Source organism: Microtus oregoni, unplaced genomic scaffold (genome assembly GCF_018167655.1).
Source record: "Microtus oregoni isolate MIOR12 unplaced genomic scaffold, Mior012 000037F_ref0000500, whole genome shotgun sequence".
Lineage (NCBI taxonomy): Eukaryota > Metazoa > Chordata > Mammalia > Rodentia > Cricetidae > Microtus > Microtus oregoni.
Window position 1 is genome coordinate 24,104,722 of NW_024543096.1, and position 13,163 is coordinate 24,117,884.

Below are 13,163 nucleotides of genomic sequence, written 5' to 3' on the forward strand. Positions count from 1 at the left end.
ACAAGAAGGAGGGTGTTTTATCTAATAGTTTTAGGTATCTAATGGAAAAGTCAGCTGGGTGCCTACTATGCTTTATTGCTATCAGAGTATTAGTATAACCTTAACGTTTCTCTGATCTATTTCTCATAGTTTCTACTAATAATGCCTTGATTTATACCTTTCTGATTCCATTCCTAAATCTTCCAACACTACCCTCTACTTCTAAACTATCCTCTCCCCTTCCCTCCCCTCCCCCTCCTCTCTTCCCTTTCCCCTCCTCTCTCCCCTCCTATACTCTTCTCTTCTCTCCCCTCTCCTCCTCTCTTCTCCTCTCCCCTCTCCTCCTCTCCTCTCCTCTCTTCTTCTTTCCCCTCCTCTCTCCCCTCCTATACTCTTCTCTCCCCTCTCCTCCTCTCTCCTCTTCTCTCCTCTCCTCTCATCCCCCTGAGAGAGCTGCATTAGTGAGAGCAGGGATAGGGTACAGAGAGCTAAGCAGTAGAACGTGAGAAAACAAGGGAGGGATGAGGCCTGAGGAGATCTGCCATGTGATAATGCTCCTGTACACTATAAAGATTTGTCACTTGTATTGGTTTAATAAAATGCTGATTGGCCAGTAGCAGGCAGGAAGTATAGGTGGGTGACCAGACTATGAGAATTCTGGGAAGAAGAAAGGCAGAGATGCAGTCCCAACCAGATGCAGAGAAACTAAGACGAGAATGCCTTACTGTAAAAGGCACCAAGCCACAAGGCTTTTAGCCGTAAGACCAAACACAGAAAAGAATTATGGGTTAATTTACATTGTAAGAGCTAGTTAGTAATAAGCCTGGGCAATAGGCCAAACAGTTTAAAATTAATATAAGCCTCTGTGTTTTCTTTGGGACTGAGTGGCTGCAGGAATGGGTGGAATGGAAACTTCTGTGTACAGAGATGACTCTGTGGGCAAAGGCACTTGCCACCAAACCTGTTGACCCTGAGTTCAATTCCCAGGACCGTTTGGTAGAAAAAGAGAACAAACTCTTGCAAGTTGTCCTCGAATCTCCACTTGTGCACTGTAGCACAAGAGCACACACAAACACACACACACAAACACACACACAAACATGTAAGAATTTTTTGAAATAGATGAGGTAGCACTCAGTGAATGGCTATAATAAACCAGATGATAAAGAAGTGAACGAGAAAATAGTTACCAGAAGCCAGTGAAAACCAGAGTCATAAAAAGTAACCATCTGGCAGGAGGTAGAGTGGAAATGCTTCGTGTGAAATTATTGCTGGGAATGTAACTCAGAGGGGAAAGAGTGGGAAGAGTTGTCACATTGAAGGCGGTTAGAGGAACATGGGTAGACAAGGAGAGTGACATAGTCTCCCTGAGATGCCAGCCTCTATCCCGGGAAGATACTTTGAGGAGAAACACTGGAAAAACAGGTTAGGGGATGGCATCTAAACAGGACCAGTAGTGGCAAGGGGAGGACCAGGGGCTCTGTAAAATACCCCAACCAGAGTCCAGTCAGTGCACTAAGAACCTTAGGACACCTCCCATCCAGAAAAGAGAAGCTGTTACCTTCTCTTTCTTAAGGCTCGGTCTTCTATTTTCCCCAGACATTCATTTCTTGGTTCATTCCAGAGAACCAGCTCAGTGACTCCCTATATGAAAGACCAGCAACACCCATTACAACAACATCTTCATCTTCCAGCATTGTCTCCTTCCCTGGGACTCCTTGCTTGTTTTTTGTTTTGTTTCGTTTTGTTTTTGTTTTTGTTTTTTTGACAGGGTCTCTCTATTGTGTAGCCCTGGCTGTCTTGGAACTCGCTATGTAAATCAGGCTGGCTTGAACTCACAGACATCTGCCTGTCCCTGCTCCCCACCCCCAGCTGGGAATACAAACCTGTGACACCACACCCTGCAAGAAAGAATCTGAGGAACAAAGAAAACACCAGTAAACTGGCCTTTCTCCAGACCATTTTCAAAGAACTACCCAAAATATGAGCATGATCACGCCTTTCTCCTTTTTAAAATCTTTTCTTACATTTATTACCAATGGTCTCAGTCTAAGCTGGATATGTGACTTTGCCCTCCCACGGCTTCAATCCTCAGTTCTCAGCCTGCTGCCGGGGTGAATTATTTCTCTGTTTTCTACCATCTCATCTTTGTGCTTTAAACATATTTTCTCTCCTCCTCCTCTTCCTTCTGGGGTACCCTGGTACCTTTCTCCATCTTGTTTACATGGTTAACGTCCAATCATGGTTACATGGTTAACCTTCTGGAATCAAAGACTTGTCTCTGGAATCATCTCTTCATGAAATTCTTCCTCTCTTACCTGTTTCTATGGCTTAGTTACTCAATCTTGTCTTAACAGTTCATTGAACTGAGCACCCAGTCTTTTTCCTTGAAGAAGGGCGATGGGTTTTAGTTCTTATAGAATAAAGCTCCATTCCCGGTGCACGATGAGTGACACTCGGAAGAGCTCTTTCAAGTGAAGAGACAGAAACTAATGGAAAGAAGGAAACAAAGGTTGCTTAAATAAACACGCTTTGAAATTTTAGAACTCGAGATAATCTAAATTTAAGCAATGTGCTCTTGTCAGTTTTCTGGAAGATAAGAAATATCATGTTTTGGCATTAGCTTTAATAATTGGTAAATAATGCTGCAAATTGTTCAAACAAACTTTTCAAACCATCTGTGTTAGCCCATACACTTCTGATAATTTATATTCCAATAATTTTCTGCATATTTAAAATCTAATCAGATCCAAAAGTATAGTTTTTTTTGTTTTGTTTTTATTTTTTGTTTTGTTTTGAGACAGGATTTCTTTGCATAGCCCTGGCTGTCTTGGAACTCCCTCGGTAGACCAGGCTGGACTTGAACCCACAGAGCTCCGCCTGCCTCTGTCTCCGGAGTCCTGGGATTAACGGACTGAACCACCATCGCTAGGAATAAAATGTGTTCTTACCAAACATACTTTTAAGAGAAGAGTATTCTGCTATAAGATACTAGAAAATATTTTATATGCTACTTAATATATTTTTATTTAGATCTTGTGCACATGCTACATGAAGCCTCAGTAAACACATACACCTAAAACCCGTGCTCGAAACTTGCTAAAATTCTGTCCACAGGTAAGGTACATGTTTATAAACGCTTTTAAAAGGGTCCCTTTCTCCGTTTCAATATGGAAAACAACATTTCTTAAGATTTTGTTAATGTTGGGCTACGGATCTTAAGAAACAAGACATAACAACATTGTGAGCACTGTACAACCAAAGAAAACACTTTCAAGACAGATACTAGAATGTTCCTACTGTCATTTTAAGGTTCTAGGGGCCAAAAAGTTAAGACAGACTACATATCCCAGCATACCTTGCCTCTATTGGAGGCCTACCAGTCTCATGACTGAGCAATGCGCCTAGTTGCCGGGCCTTGTAGTTCTCTGGGGTGTTGTGGGTTCCGCCCCAGGATGTGAGGTGCAGTTGTCCAGTTTTTGCCAAAGCGGAAACACTTCGGGTCCTGAGGCCGGTGTAGATCTGTTTCACCCGTCAGCTTCTGTTTTACAAAAGGTAAGTAACTCCGCCCAGCCCCGCCAGGCGGCCCCGACTCTGCTTCTGTGAGCGACCGCGTCTCGGCGCAGCCGTTTGTCCCTTGGCTCTCGCCGTAGCGGCCGCCGCCCATCCCTCTTTGTGTGTCTGGGACGCCACGGATCTGCGGTGGTGACTGTTGGAGAGGGACGATCCCGGGAAGTTACCGGCCAAAGGAAGCTTTCTCCACCCCGCCACCTGACAGGTGGGTCGGCCGCGCTTCCTTCAAGGCCCTTTTGCCTCCGGTGGTGGCGTCGGAGCTCGCAGGGCCGGCCGGCCGATCGTTCTGACAGCGCTGGCCCTGGTGACTCTAGAAGGCCTGGGGAGGCCACCGCGGCCCCGCAACACTTCGGGCCGGAGCCTCGGTGCCTCGGGGCTTGCCCTGCATCGGTCCCGCGGTTCCAGGACACACCCAGCCCGGACCGCGTCCTCTTGGCCTTAAGCCCAGGGAGAAACTAATTCCTTAAGTTTTGCTTGGTTGTATGAATAAGGTCGCTACTCCTTGGGTCGGTAGCTTGTCCAGGCACTTGGCGTGTGTGTTGGAGGTCGCTGAACACTGAGAGGTTTTAACACCATGTTAGACACCTTCCTCTTGCCGGCGTTTTAAGAAAATGAGCCTGACAGTCACGGAGCAGTGGCTCTGGCCTGTCTTGAGGATGAAGGAGCTAACTGATTACCGGTGCTAAAGCCGGACAGACTAGTTACAGCTGACTGGAGAGATTACTTCTTTAATCTAGGTAGCAGGTAGTATTTATTGATATACTTGTTGACAGTTGACCGTAAACAGAAAAGAATACGTCCAGCCTAGCATACAGAGTAATGTGTATGGAAGCTCCCTTCAACAGCCCTTAACAGTGTGAAGCTTCTCAGAGACCTGGGAAGGGTGGGTGAAGAGACAGGGGCTCTTGCTTTGTGACTTGGCTGGGAGTTTATGTAAGGTACATATTATATGATTGCATTAAAGGGATTTCCCCTGTCACCTGCTCACCATTTTTTTGTCCACTGGCCTATCAATCCTTCCGGCATACTGTAATCAAAATCCCCCTTTTGTATTTACAGTGGGTGAATCTTGCCTCCTTACCATCTTGCACTTAATCCAAATCTATTGTGTTTGAGGTTTTTCACCCAGTTTCCTAAATCTAAAATATTTATTCTTGAAATTGTACCAAGAGCGACGCTGACAGAGATTAAACCAGTAATGTAGCCAAAGTAACAGATTCCTGGCTCCCATCTCACGCTCAGCCCCTAAGTTACTTTCTAGTTCAAAAAGATCCCAGTTCATCTTCGTATGAAGTCGTGTTCAAGTTTGTGATTCCATCTACTCTACACGTGGGTCACTTAGCCACTGTCATTTTAATGTTACGGTTACCATACTGTAAAAGTAACAAAAATGACAAAAACACAGTCCCAGGCTCAAATAGATGGCAGTCCAATATGGACCATTTTAGGTCCATTCACAGACAATCATGTAAAAAAAAAATGCCATTTGGTTTGATTGTTATGGGACATTGATGGAGCTTACAGGATTTTTAGGAATTCTCCGTTTAGTCATTCAGCCTTTTTATCGAATTTCTAGGAACAAATGCAGAAATATCTGTTAATATGTTTGCATTCGTGGCTGAAGACTAGACATTCTTTAAAATCCTGTCTTGCGGGGTTGGGGATTTAGCTCAGTGGTAGAGCGCTTGCCTAGCAAGCGCAAGGCCCTGGGTTCGGTCCTCAGATTCAGAAAAAAAAAAAAAAAAAAAGACAAAAACCTGTCTTGCTATGTATGGCCCATGCTCTTGGAACTCTTGTCCTGCTTCTGCAGAGCTGGGATTTCAGGTGTGAGCCATCATACTCTAAGACAAGTTTAGTGCCAACCCTGTCTTTTGTTTTAAACACTAGTTATGACTTGATCAAATACAGAGTCATCAAAAAACTTTGGATCTGGGTGTGCTGGCTGACTCCCAGCTCACCAGCGTCTTAGGTAAAAAGATTGCCATGAGGACAGCCTAGGCTACAGAGCGAGACATTGTTAAATTTGGTCTTAGGAACATTAAAGCACCCACTGTGTGCTAGCTATTGTGCTCAAATTTTGGATAATACTTGTTCATAATTTTTCTTATGTCTTAATAGTATAAGTACCTATGTTTTTATTATTTAAAAATATAACGTGTGTTTTCTTAGGTTTCATCGAAATTTTTAGTTTCTTGTCATATTTCTTGAAGTATTTTTTTTAAGTCTGCTACTTTTTTAAATCCATGTAATGATTATTATAAATGTTGGTATGATTTTTAAGGTCACAACCATGTCGGACAAAAGTGAATTAAAAGCTGAATTGGAACGTAAGAAGCAGCGGTTGGCCCAAATCAGAGAAGAAAAGAAGAGAAAAGAAGAGGAAAGGAAAAAAAAGGAAGTACGTTTAATTCAATAAAACAAACAAAACCCTTTAGTATGAATAAGTACATTCTGTTTCAAGAACTTAGACCTTTCTCTAAGAACTTTAGAACAATTGCAAATCCAGCAGCTGGTATTGTCAGTGTAGCAATTATCAGTGAATCTTACTTTAAAGCTAGGTATATGATAATGACAAAACTGGTATAGTATGATATTTTTAACAAGCTAAAAGTATTTCATATAATTTGATGCATTTCTAAGATTTGAGTTATAGAAATTGAATTTATTCATGTAGTCTTTTAGGGATATATGTTTTATGCAAAGTAAGATCACTGCATTATAATACTTGATATATATATGTTTATCATAATAAATTAATTATTTAGATACTTTGATAATTTGCTTTGATATTACTGGCAATATGAGCTATACATGACAATTTATTTGAGTAGTGGATTTGCATGTACTTAATGATTATCATGAGTTAGTCATTGAAATATATTAATGAACAATGGATTTAATAATACCAAAAAGGTACTTTTATCTTCTGATTTTGTTTATCACATACTGTAAGATATAAATATTCCAAATATACATTATCTCTAAGCTGGACACACTTTACTTGTCCTGCATTGACATGTATACACTGTTCCCTGTTGCAGCTCTTGGGGCAGATGTATTTATCTGCATCACAGATACATTTCAAATGGCCAGCATACCGTACCTTGCCCTAAGTTTGCCCGTTGTACCAAGCTTATGTATGTAAATGTCAGGACAACAGCAAGACTATTAGACATCTCTCAGGAGCTGGAGAAAGAGCATTAGCAGAAAAATAAGCAGAGTTTATCACAGTGACTCAAAAGTTATGTGCAGCGTTGCTAAGATACCTAAAGGACTGTGATTGAAGAGTTTCCTACAATTCTTTTCTCCAATCTCCCACCTTTCTGTGCTATACAGAAAAGGGCTGACGCTGTGCATTGGATATTTGATTGGATGGTTGAGACTGGCAGAGTCGATCCAAATAGTATTTATAACCTTAACCTGTTCAGTAGTGAGAGCAAACTTGATTTAAAGCCATAAGTGGCCTCTGAGGAGCAATTACTTACTATTATTTATGATTGATGTCTAACCTGAAATCTTTAAAACATTCTGAGACAATAAGCAGTGAGGGTCAGCTTGAAAACGGCATCTCTTCCACTATATTTTGATGAAAATAAGTTAATACGATATAAAAATATTGTGACTAACAAAATTCACTCGATATATGAGTGTGGTTGTCTACTTGACAAGCTTTCACTGAGAGCTTAAGCTTCCCTTGGTATTTTATATGCTCTAAGGATGTTGAGATTTGTCCAGTGTAGTTAGATTTTTCTAAAATTATATATAAATAACTAAAATAAAAGTTGGCAGCTGGACTTGGTAGTATGTGCCTTTAACCCTAAGACTTGGGAGGCAGAGGCAGGCAGATCTCTGAGTTCTGAGTTTGAGGCCAGTTCCAGGACACTCGGGGATACACAAAGAAACCTTGTCTTGAAAAAACAAAACAACAATAAGAAATTGGTAAAAATTTTTCTAACAAAAATGTTATATGTTATTAAAAAAAAACAAATTTTGGTTTTAACCTGTCCCAGCTGCGTGTTTTTGTGACTAAAATATGACCTGAAAGCTGGCCTTGGTGGCACTTGCTTGCAACCCTCCCTTCTTGGGAGGCTCAGATAGGAAGTTCTCGCAAGTCCGCAGACTTGAGGCCAACATGGGTAACTTGAAAAAAAAAAAAAAACACATAAAATAATGTTAATGTCTAGAATTTAAAAAAATGAGTTTTCTCTAGATTTTTTTTAAAAAAATTGTGTGTGTGTGTGTGTGTGTGTGTGTGTGTTGCCCCAGGAGAAGTCCAGAAGAGAGTCTAACAGCTGGAGCTAAAGGTGGTGTGAGGTGCCAGACGTGGGTGCTGCGGACTGAACTTGGGTCCTGTGCAAGAGCAGTGTGGACTCCCAACCACCGAGTCATCTCTTCAGCTTCTCTAGAAGAGTTTTTGATAAATATTCTTTATATAAATTCTTTGAAAATCTTACGTAGAACTTTAAAAATGTTTTTTTCAACCAATCAAATTTGTTATATAATTTAAATTATCTATTTCCTTCTTATGTCTTAAATTACTCTAATTTTTTCCCCTCTGTCACTTTTCTATCTAAACTTTTGTACTCCTAGAGCTGGAGACTTCCATGATTCCTGTCCCTGGTCATTAGTTTCATCCTATAAAGAATTTGAACTTGACTGTTTTTTAAAGAGTTGTTATGTATTTTAAGGCAGACTCTTGCCGTGTAGCCTTGGCTGTCCTGGAACTTACTATGTAGACCAGGCTGTTCTTGAACTCAGGGAAATTCTCTGTCCACTGAATTCTGGGATTACAGGCATGAACTGTAATTCTGTAATTCTGGCTGTTTTGAAAATATATTTGTGGAGGTACCTTGGATCCAATGAGAATGATGTATAAAAAGAACTTTATATTTAAAACTAATTTTATCCTAAAAGTTTACAGTTGTAACTTTGTTTAAAATATTTTTATATGGGGCTGGAGAGATGCCTCAGTGCTTGCGTGCACTGCTGCTCTCAGAGGACTGGGTTTGATTCCTGGTACCCATACGGCAGCTCACAAACACCGGTAGATCCAGTTCTAGGGGGTCCAACTTCTTTTGGCCTCCATGGGCACCAGGCAAACATGTGGTGCACTACACAACATTCAAACAAAACACCATACACATATGAATAAAAATAAATTTTTTTTTTAAAAGTAAAATATTTTTATAAATAGAAATGTGTTGTATTATTCATGAACTTGTGTTTTTATCTGAAAACATTTAGACTGATCAGAAGAAGGAAGCTGCTGTTGCTGTGCAGGAAGAATCCGATCTTGAGAAGAAGAGAAGAGAAGCTGAGGCATTGCTTCAAAGCATGGGGCTGACTACAGATTCCCCCATTGGTAAGGATCTGAATCTATCTATTTGTGGGAGACAGGCTTATGTTCTGTTGAGCGCAGACATGTCTGAGCTCAGTGCATTGGTGTGATATATACATATGGTCTTTGTCTCAAAAACGTTTATCATTTACTTGGAATTCCTTTTTTCCCCAGACATATTAGTATATAGTTATTTGTTTGAGAGATCAAGATTAATATCTACAAACACATACCAAGCTACCAAATTGAATTTTCTTACTTAAATCAGCAATTTACTGTGCATAATACTATGCTAAACTTAAAGATGAGTACTGTGTACTCGTTTTCATAGACTAGGTATCCAAGTCAGAGATCTGGCACTAGTACTCAAAAGCAAAGGAGCAGGAAGAGAAATTTATAGTATTTTCTCAAAGCAGTAAGAGGCATAATAATACTGGCTGCTTCACTTGGTCTTGTCCTTTTCCTGGGTTATTCATTGTGATGATTATATTAGACTAGTAGGCCACATAGAGATGCTGAGAATGATCTAGCTATACATCAGAAAGCATTCAGTGCTTACTTCATATATAGTTCTGTGTTGGGTGCTGCTATGGAGAATGTATTTAAGTGCGACAATGGCCTTTATCCTTAATGGACCTGGCATTTCAAGGTTAGTTTTTGAGCTAATATCTTTGTGTGTTTGTGTGTGTGCAGGCAAGTGCCCATGTATGTAAAAGCCAGAAGATAACCTTGGTTCATTCCTCGGGTGCTACCCATCTTCCTGACCTTGGGCTTGGAATAGAGTAGGCTGCTGGATCCCCAGTCTCCGTCTCCCTGGCTGGGACTACAGTCATATACCACCAAGCTGGTTCTGGGGCCAGAACTCAGGTCCTCATGCTTGTGTAGCAAGCATTTTACAATTGGAACTACCTCCTTAGCCATATTTCTAGGATGGTGAGGTTTTTGTTTTGGGTTTTGGGTTTGGTTTTTGTGACTGGGTTTTCTGCCCTGTCTGACCTTGAACTCTCAGCCCTCTTGCCTTGGCCTCCTGAGTGCTGGGATTACCAGTGTGTGCTGGCACCTAGACTGTAGGCTGACTTCATCGATCCTAGGGACACATACCAGAGGTAGTAACGCCTGTTGTGGAGCTTCCTGTCCTTAGTAAAGCTGGTGTTTCTAAAAGGTTTTAAGATGAAAAGCCTCATTAGTCTTAGGATCTGTTCATTGTTACTTCTTCCTGCTCATGGTTTTTCTTTATTGATAGTATTTGAAGACTATATTATTTTATATTATACATTAATTTTATATCTTTAATAATCCTGTGTTATATACTTTGATTTTAAAAACAAGTTAATTAGATTTTTTTGTTATCCTAGTAACTGAACCATATAACTTATTAGTTGTACAATTCTTGAGGGGTCTTGATTTTTATTTTCTGTGCCACTGTGTTATTTTTTTTTCCTTCCCTGTTCTTTTTGCCCCCTTGGGCTTCTCCGTCACTTGCTCATCTGTCTTAATTCATAGCCTGCCTCTGCTGTTGATTCTTGTTCTTTAGAGATGGTGTGGAGAGGCTCGCCCTCTTTCTCCACTTCTAGTTCTAGTGGTGCATAATGTAACCACTCTCTGCGTTTTTAGAATATAGGTTCTTTGGGTCTGTCTTCTGAGTCTGCATTTCTAATGTCTTTCATATTTGTGTGTGTTTAACATTGATGACATTGTACTGTCTAATTATTTATTCCATGTTGCTACATACTTACTTGGCTAGTTATTTTTGATCTATATTATATTCCATTATGCATTATATTTCACTTCCCCAGTTCCCTGGTACTGTGTCCTCAGGTTGCTAGTCTGTTTTAGTATCATAAATAGTGTATCTCCTCCCTTTGAAGGAAGCAGAAGAGTTTCTCTGGGGATGTGTCCAGGAATTGACTTGGCTGTGATGCTTTATGCAGGCTTACTTAGGTTCTACTTATCAGTCTCAGAAGTATCTACAAATATTAACCCTCCTGCGTCCATATTTTCACTGACTATTATCCAAGCTGCTGGCTTGGTGGGCATTTCTGTTGCTGTGATAAAATTTCCTGACACAAAGCAACATAGGAAGAGTTTACTGTAGCTCCCTGTTTGTGGTCACAGACTGTCAGAGGGAAGTCAGGTGGCAGGAACTCGAGCTAAGCTAGTCCCATCCCAGCCACAGCAAGAGCAGAGCCAAATGGGTGCGTGCCTGTGTGCTGCTCGCTCGATGGCTTGTGCTGGGCTCAGTGGTTCTGCTGTCGCACAGGTCAGAAGCCCCTGCCTACAGAGTGCCATTATCCACATCAGTTAACCTCTTGAAGACATCGCCCACAAACACGCCACAGACCAACCTAATATAGACGATATCCCATTACGACTCTTCCCAGGGGACTCCAACCTGTGCCTGACTGACAGTTAATGCTAACCGTCACAGGTAGCGATGATAAACCCAATGTTTTCAGTGCACACATACCCAATTACAGTGACGGAACGGCTGTCTCTTCATTTAACTGTTCCCATTCAGCTTGTCTCCTCTGGAATTTGCACGTGTGTTACTTTTGTTTGTTTATTATTGAGGTTTTTATCTTTTGATTTGTAGAACTTTTGTCTTCATGGTTTAAAAACAAAAACAAACAACCTTCTCCTAATCGGTTACCTGTTGACTCTGTTCTTAATCTTTATTGAAAAGAGTCCTCCATTTTCTGTACTCACATCTACCAATTACCCTCCTTTCTGATCTTGCTGTATAGCTGTCTGGAATCTGCTATGTAGACTGGGCTACCCGGTGTCTGTAGGCTTTCAGTGTGTATAGATGGGAAAGGAGAGCCTTTCCATAGAAGAAATGTGAGCCAAGACAGGGAAGTGTACTCAGAGAAATAGCCCATGGTTCATTCACTCTGCTGGATGACAAGGTAGGCAGAGAGAGGCTGTCGGAAATGAAGGGTCCAGCTAGACATGGAGAGCTTTGGGAGGCAGTTCCAGGTTTACCCAGGAAAGTGTATGGTCGGCTCTTCTTATCAGCTGCAGTTGTGGGCGTTTGTTTGGAGGATTTCTTCTTTTAGATTTTTTTTAAGTGTCTTTGAGTGTTTCACCTACATGTATGTATATGTATTATACATGTGCCTCAGAGGCCCGAGAGGATGTAGGATTCCCCCAGAACTGGAGTTAGGGATGGTTGTGAACCACCATGTGGTTGCTGGGAGCTGAACCAAGGTTCTCTGGAAGAATAAGAGTAAGTGTCCTTCTTTTAAATATTTTAAATATTTGCTGTTATTAGTGTATGTACCACATGGAGTGTTTGGAGGTCAGAGGACAGCTTCGTGAAGTTGGTTCTCTTCGCCTTCATGTGGATAAAGAGGATCAAATTTAGGCCTGTAGGCTTTTGTGGCAAGCACCTTTTCACACTGAGCTGTCTCACCACTATTTCCTATTCACTTTTGTTGGTGGTGTTGTTTGTTTTTTGCCTTTTTTTTTTTTTTTAATGAGGCAGGGTCTTCCTGATTGTCCTGGAACTCACTATATAGACCAGGCAGACCTCAAACTCACAGAGATCTGCCTCCTACCTCTCAAGTGCTAGAATTAAAGGCTGGCTTCTTTCTTTGTAATGAGAACTTAGTAAACATTTTACATGATCATAATTTCATTATAAAATTAATATGGTATAAATTTATAGTATTTAGACTTCCCATAAGTTTGACTTCCCTTTTGAACTGTGAAAAGTTTGAAACATTGATTTTTGAAACTCAAATTTCTGATATTTACTTTTACAGATTTTTAAGAAAAATTTTGTTCATCCACTCATTAATTCAGAAAATATTAAGAACTTTTGATAAGCCAGTCTTGGGGATGGACTTCTGAGTATAGACAAGGCCTTGCAGAGTTCCTGTAGTGGAGCTGGATATATCAGCGTGAGACTGAGGGCTGCATTGGATAGGGTGTTGGAAAAGCTGTGTGAGCGAGGACGGAATGATCAGAAGGGGCTCAGCATGTTAAAACTGTGAGTAGGAGCCATCCAGGTGGAGGCAATAGTGAGTACCAAGTCCCTGGGTAGATCCAGGCTTAGCTAGGCGTGTGTGATTGCAATGTGATAAGCCAGAGAGAAGCAAAGAGCGAAGTGGGTAGAGGCCAGGTGATTTAAAGCCTGGAGTAGGATACAAGAGTTTTGTTTTTTAACAAAATCAAAACCTTTATTAGTCTTTTAGAAAATAAACAAAACAAAACAAAAACAAACTACAAGATAACTATGATTAGCTTAGGCAATAGCTGTACATCTTTAAAG

At 40.8% G+C, this 13,163-nt stretch overlaps 1 protein-coding gene across 5 annotated transcripts in view; it reads left to right on the top strand.

The window, feature by feature from the left end:
- Positions 1 to 3,373: 3,373 nt before the first annotated feature.
- Positions 3,374 to 13,163, top strand: part of Dync1i2 (dynein cytoplasmic 1 intermediate chain 2) — a 53,028-nt gene continuing 43,238 nt past the window's right edge. For 4 of the 5 annotated variants that reach the window (XM_041631484.1, XM_041631487.1, XM_041631486.1 and 1 more), the window contains exons 1-3: positions 3,606 to 3,757; positions 5,834 to 5,950; positions 8,797 to 8,914. In XM_041631484.1, coding sequence (XP_041487418.1) covers positions 5,843 to 5,950; positions 8,797 to 8,914 — 226 coding nt within the window. In that variant the 5' untranslated portion in view covers positions 3,606 to 3,757; positions 5,834 to 5,842. Of the gene's footprint in view, positions 3,535 to 3,605; positions 3,758 to 5,833; positions 5,951 to 8,796; positions 8,915 to 13,163 lie in introns of those variants that run through there. The other variant, XM_041631485.1, reaches the window with a different exon arrangement.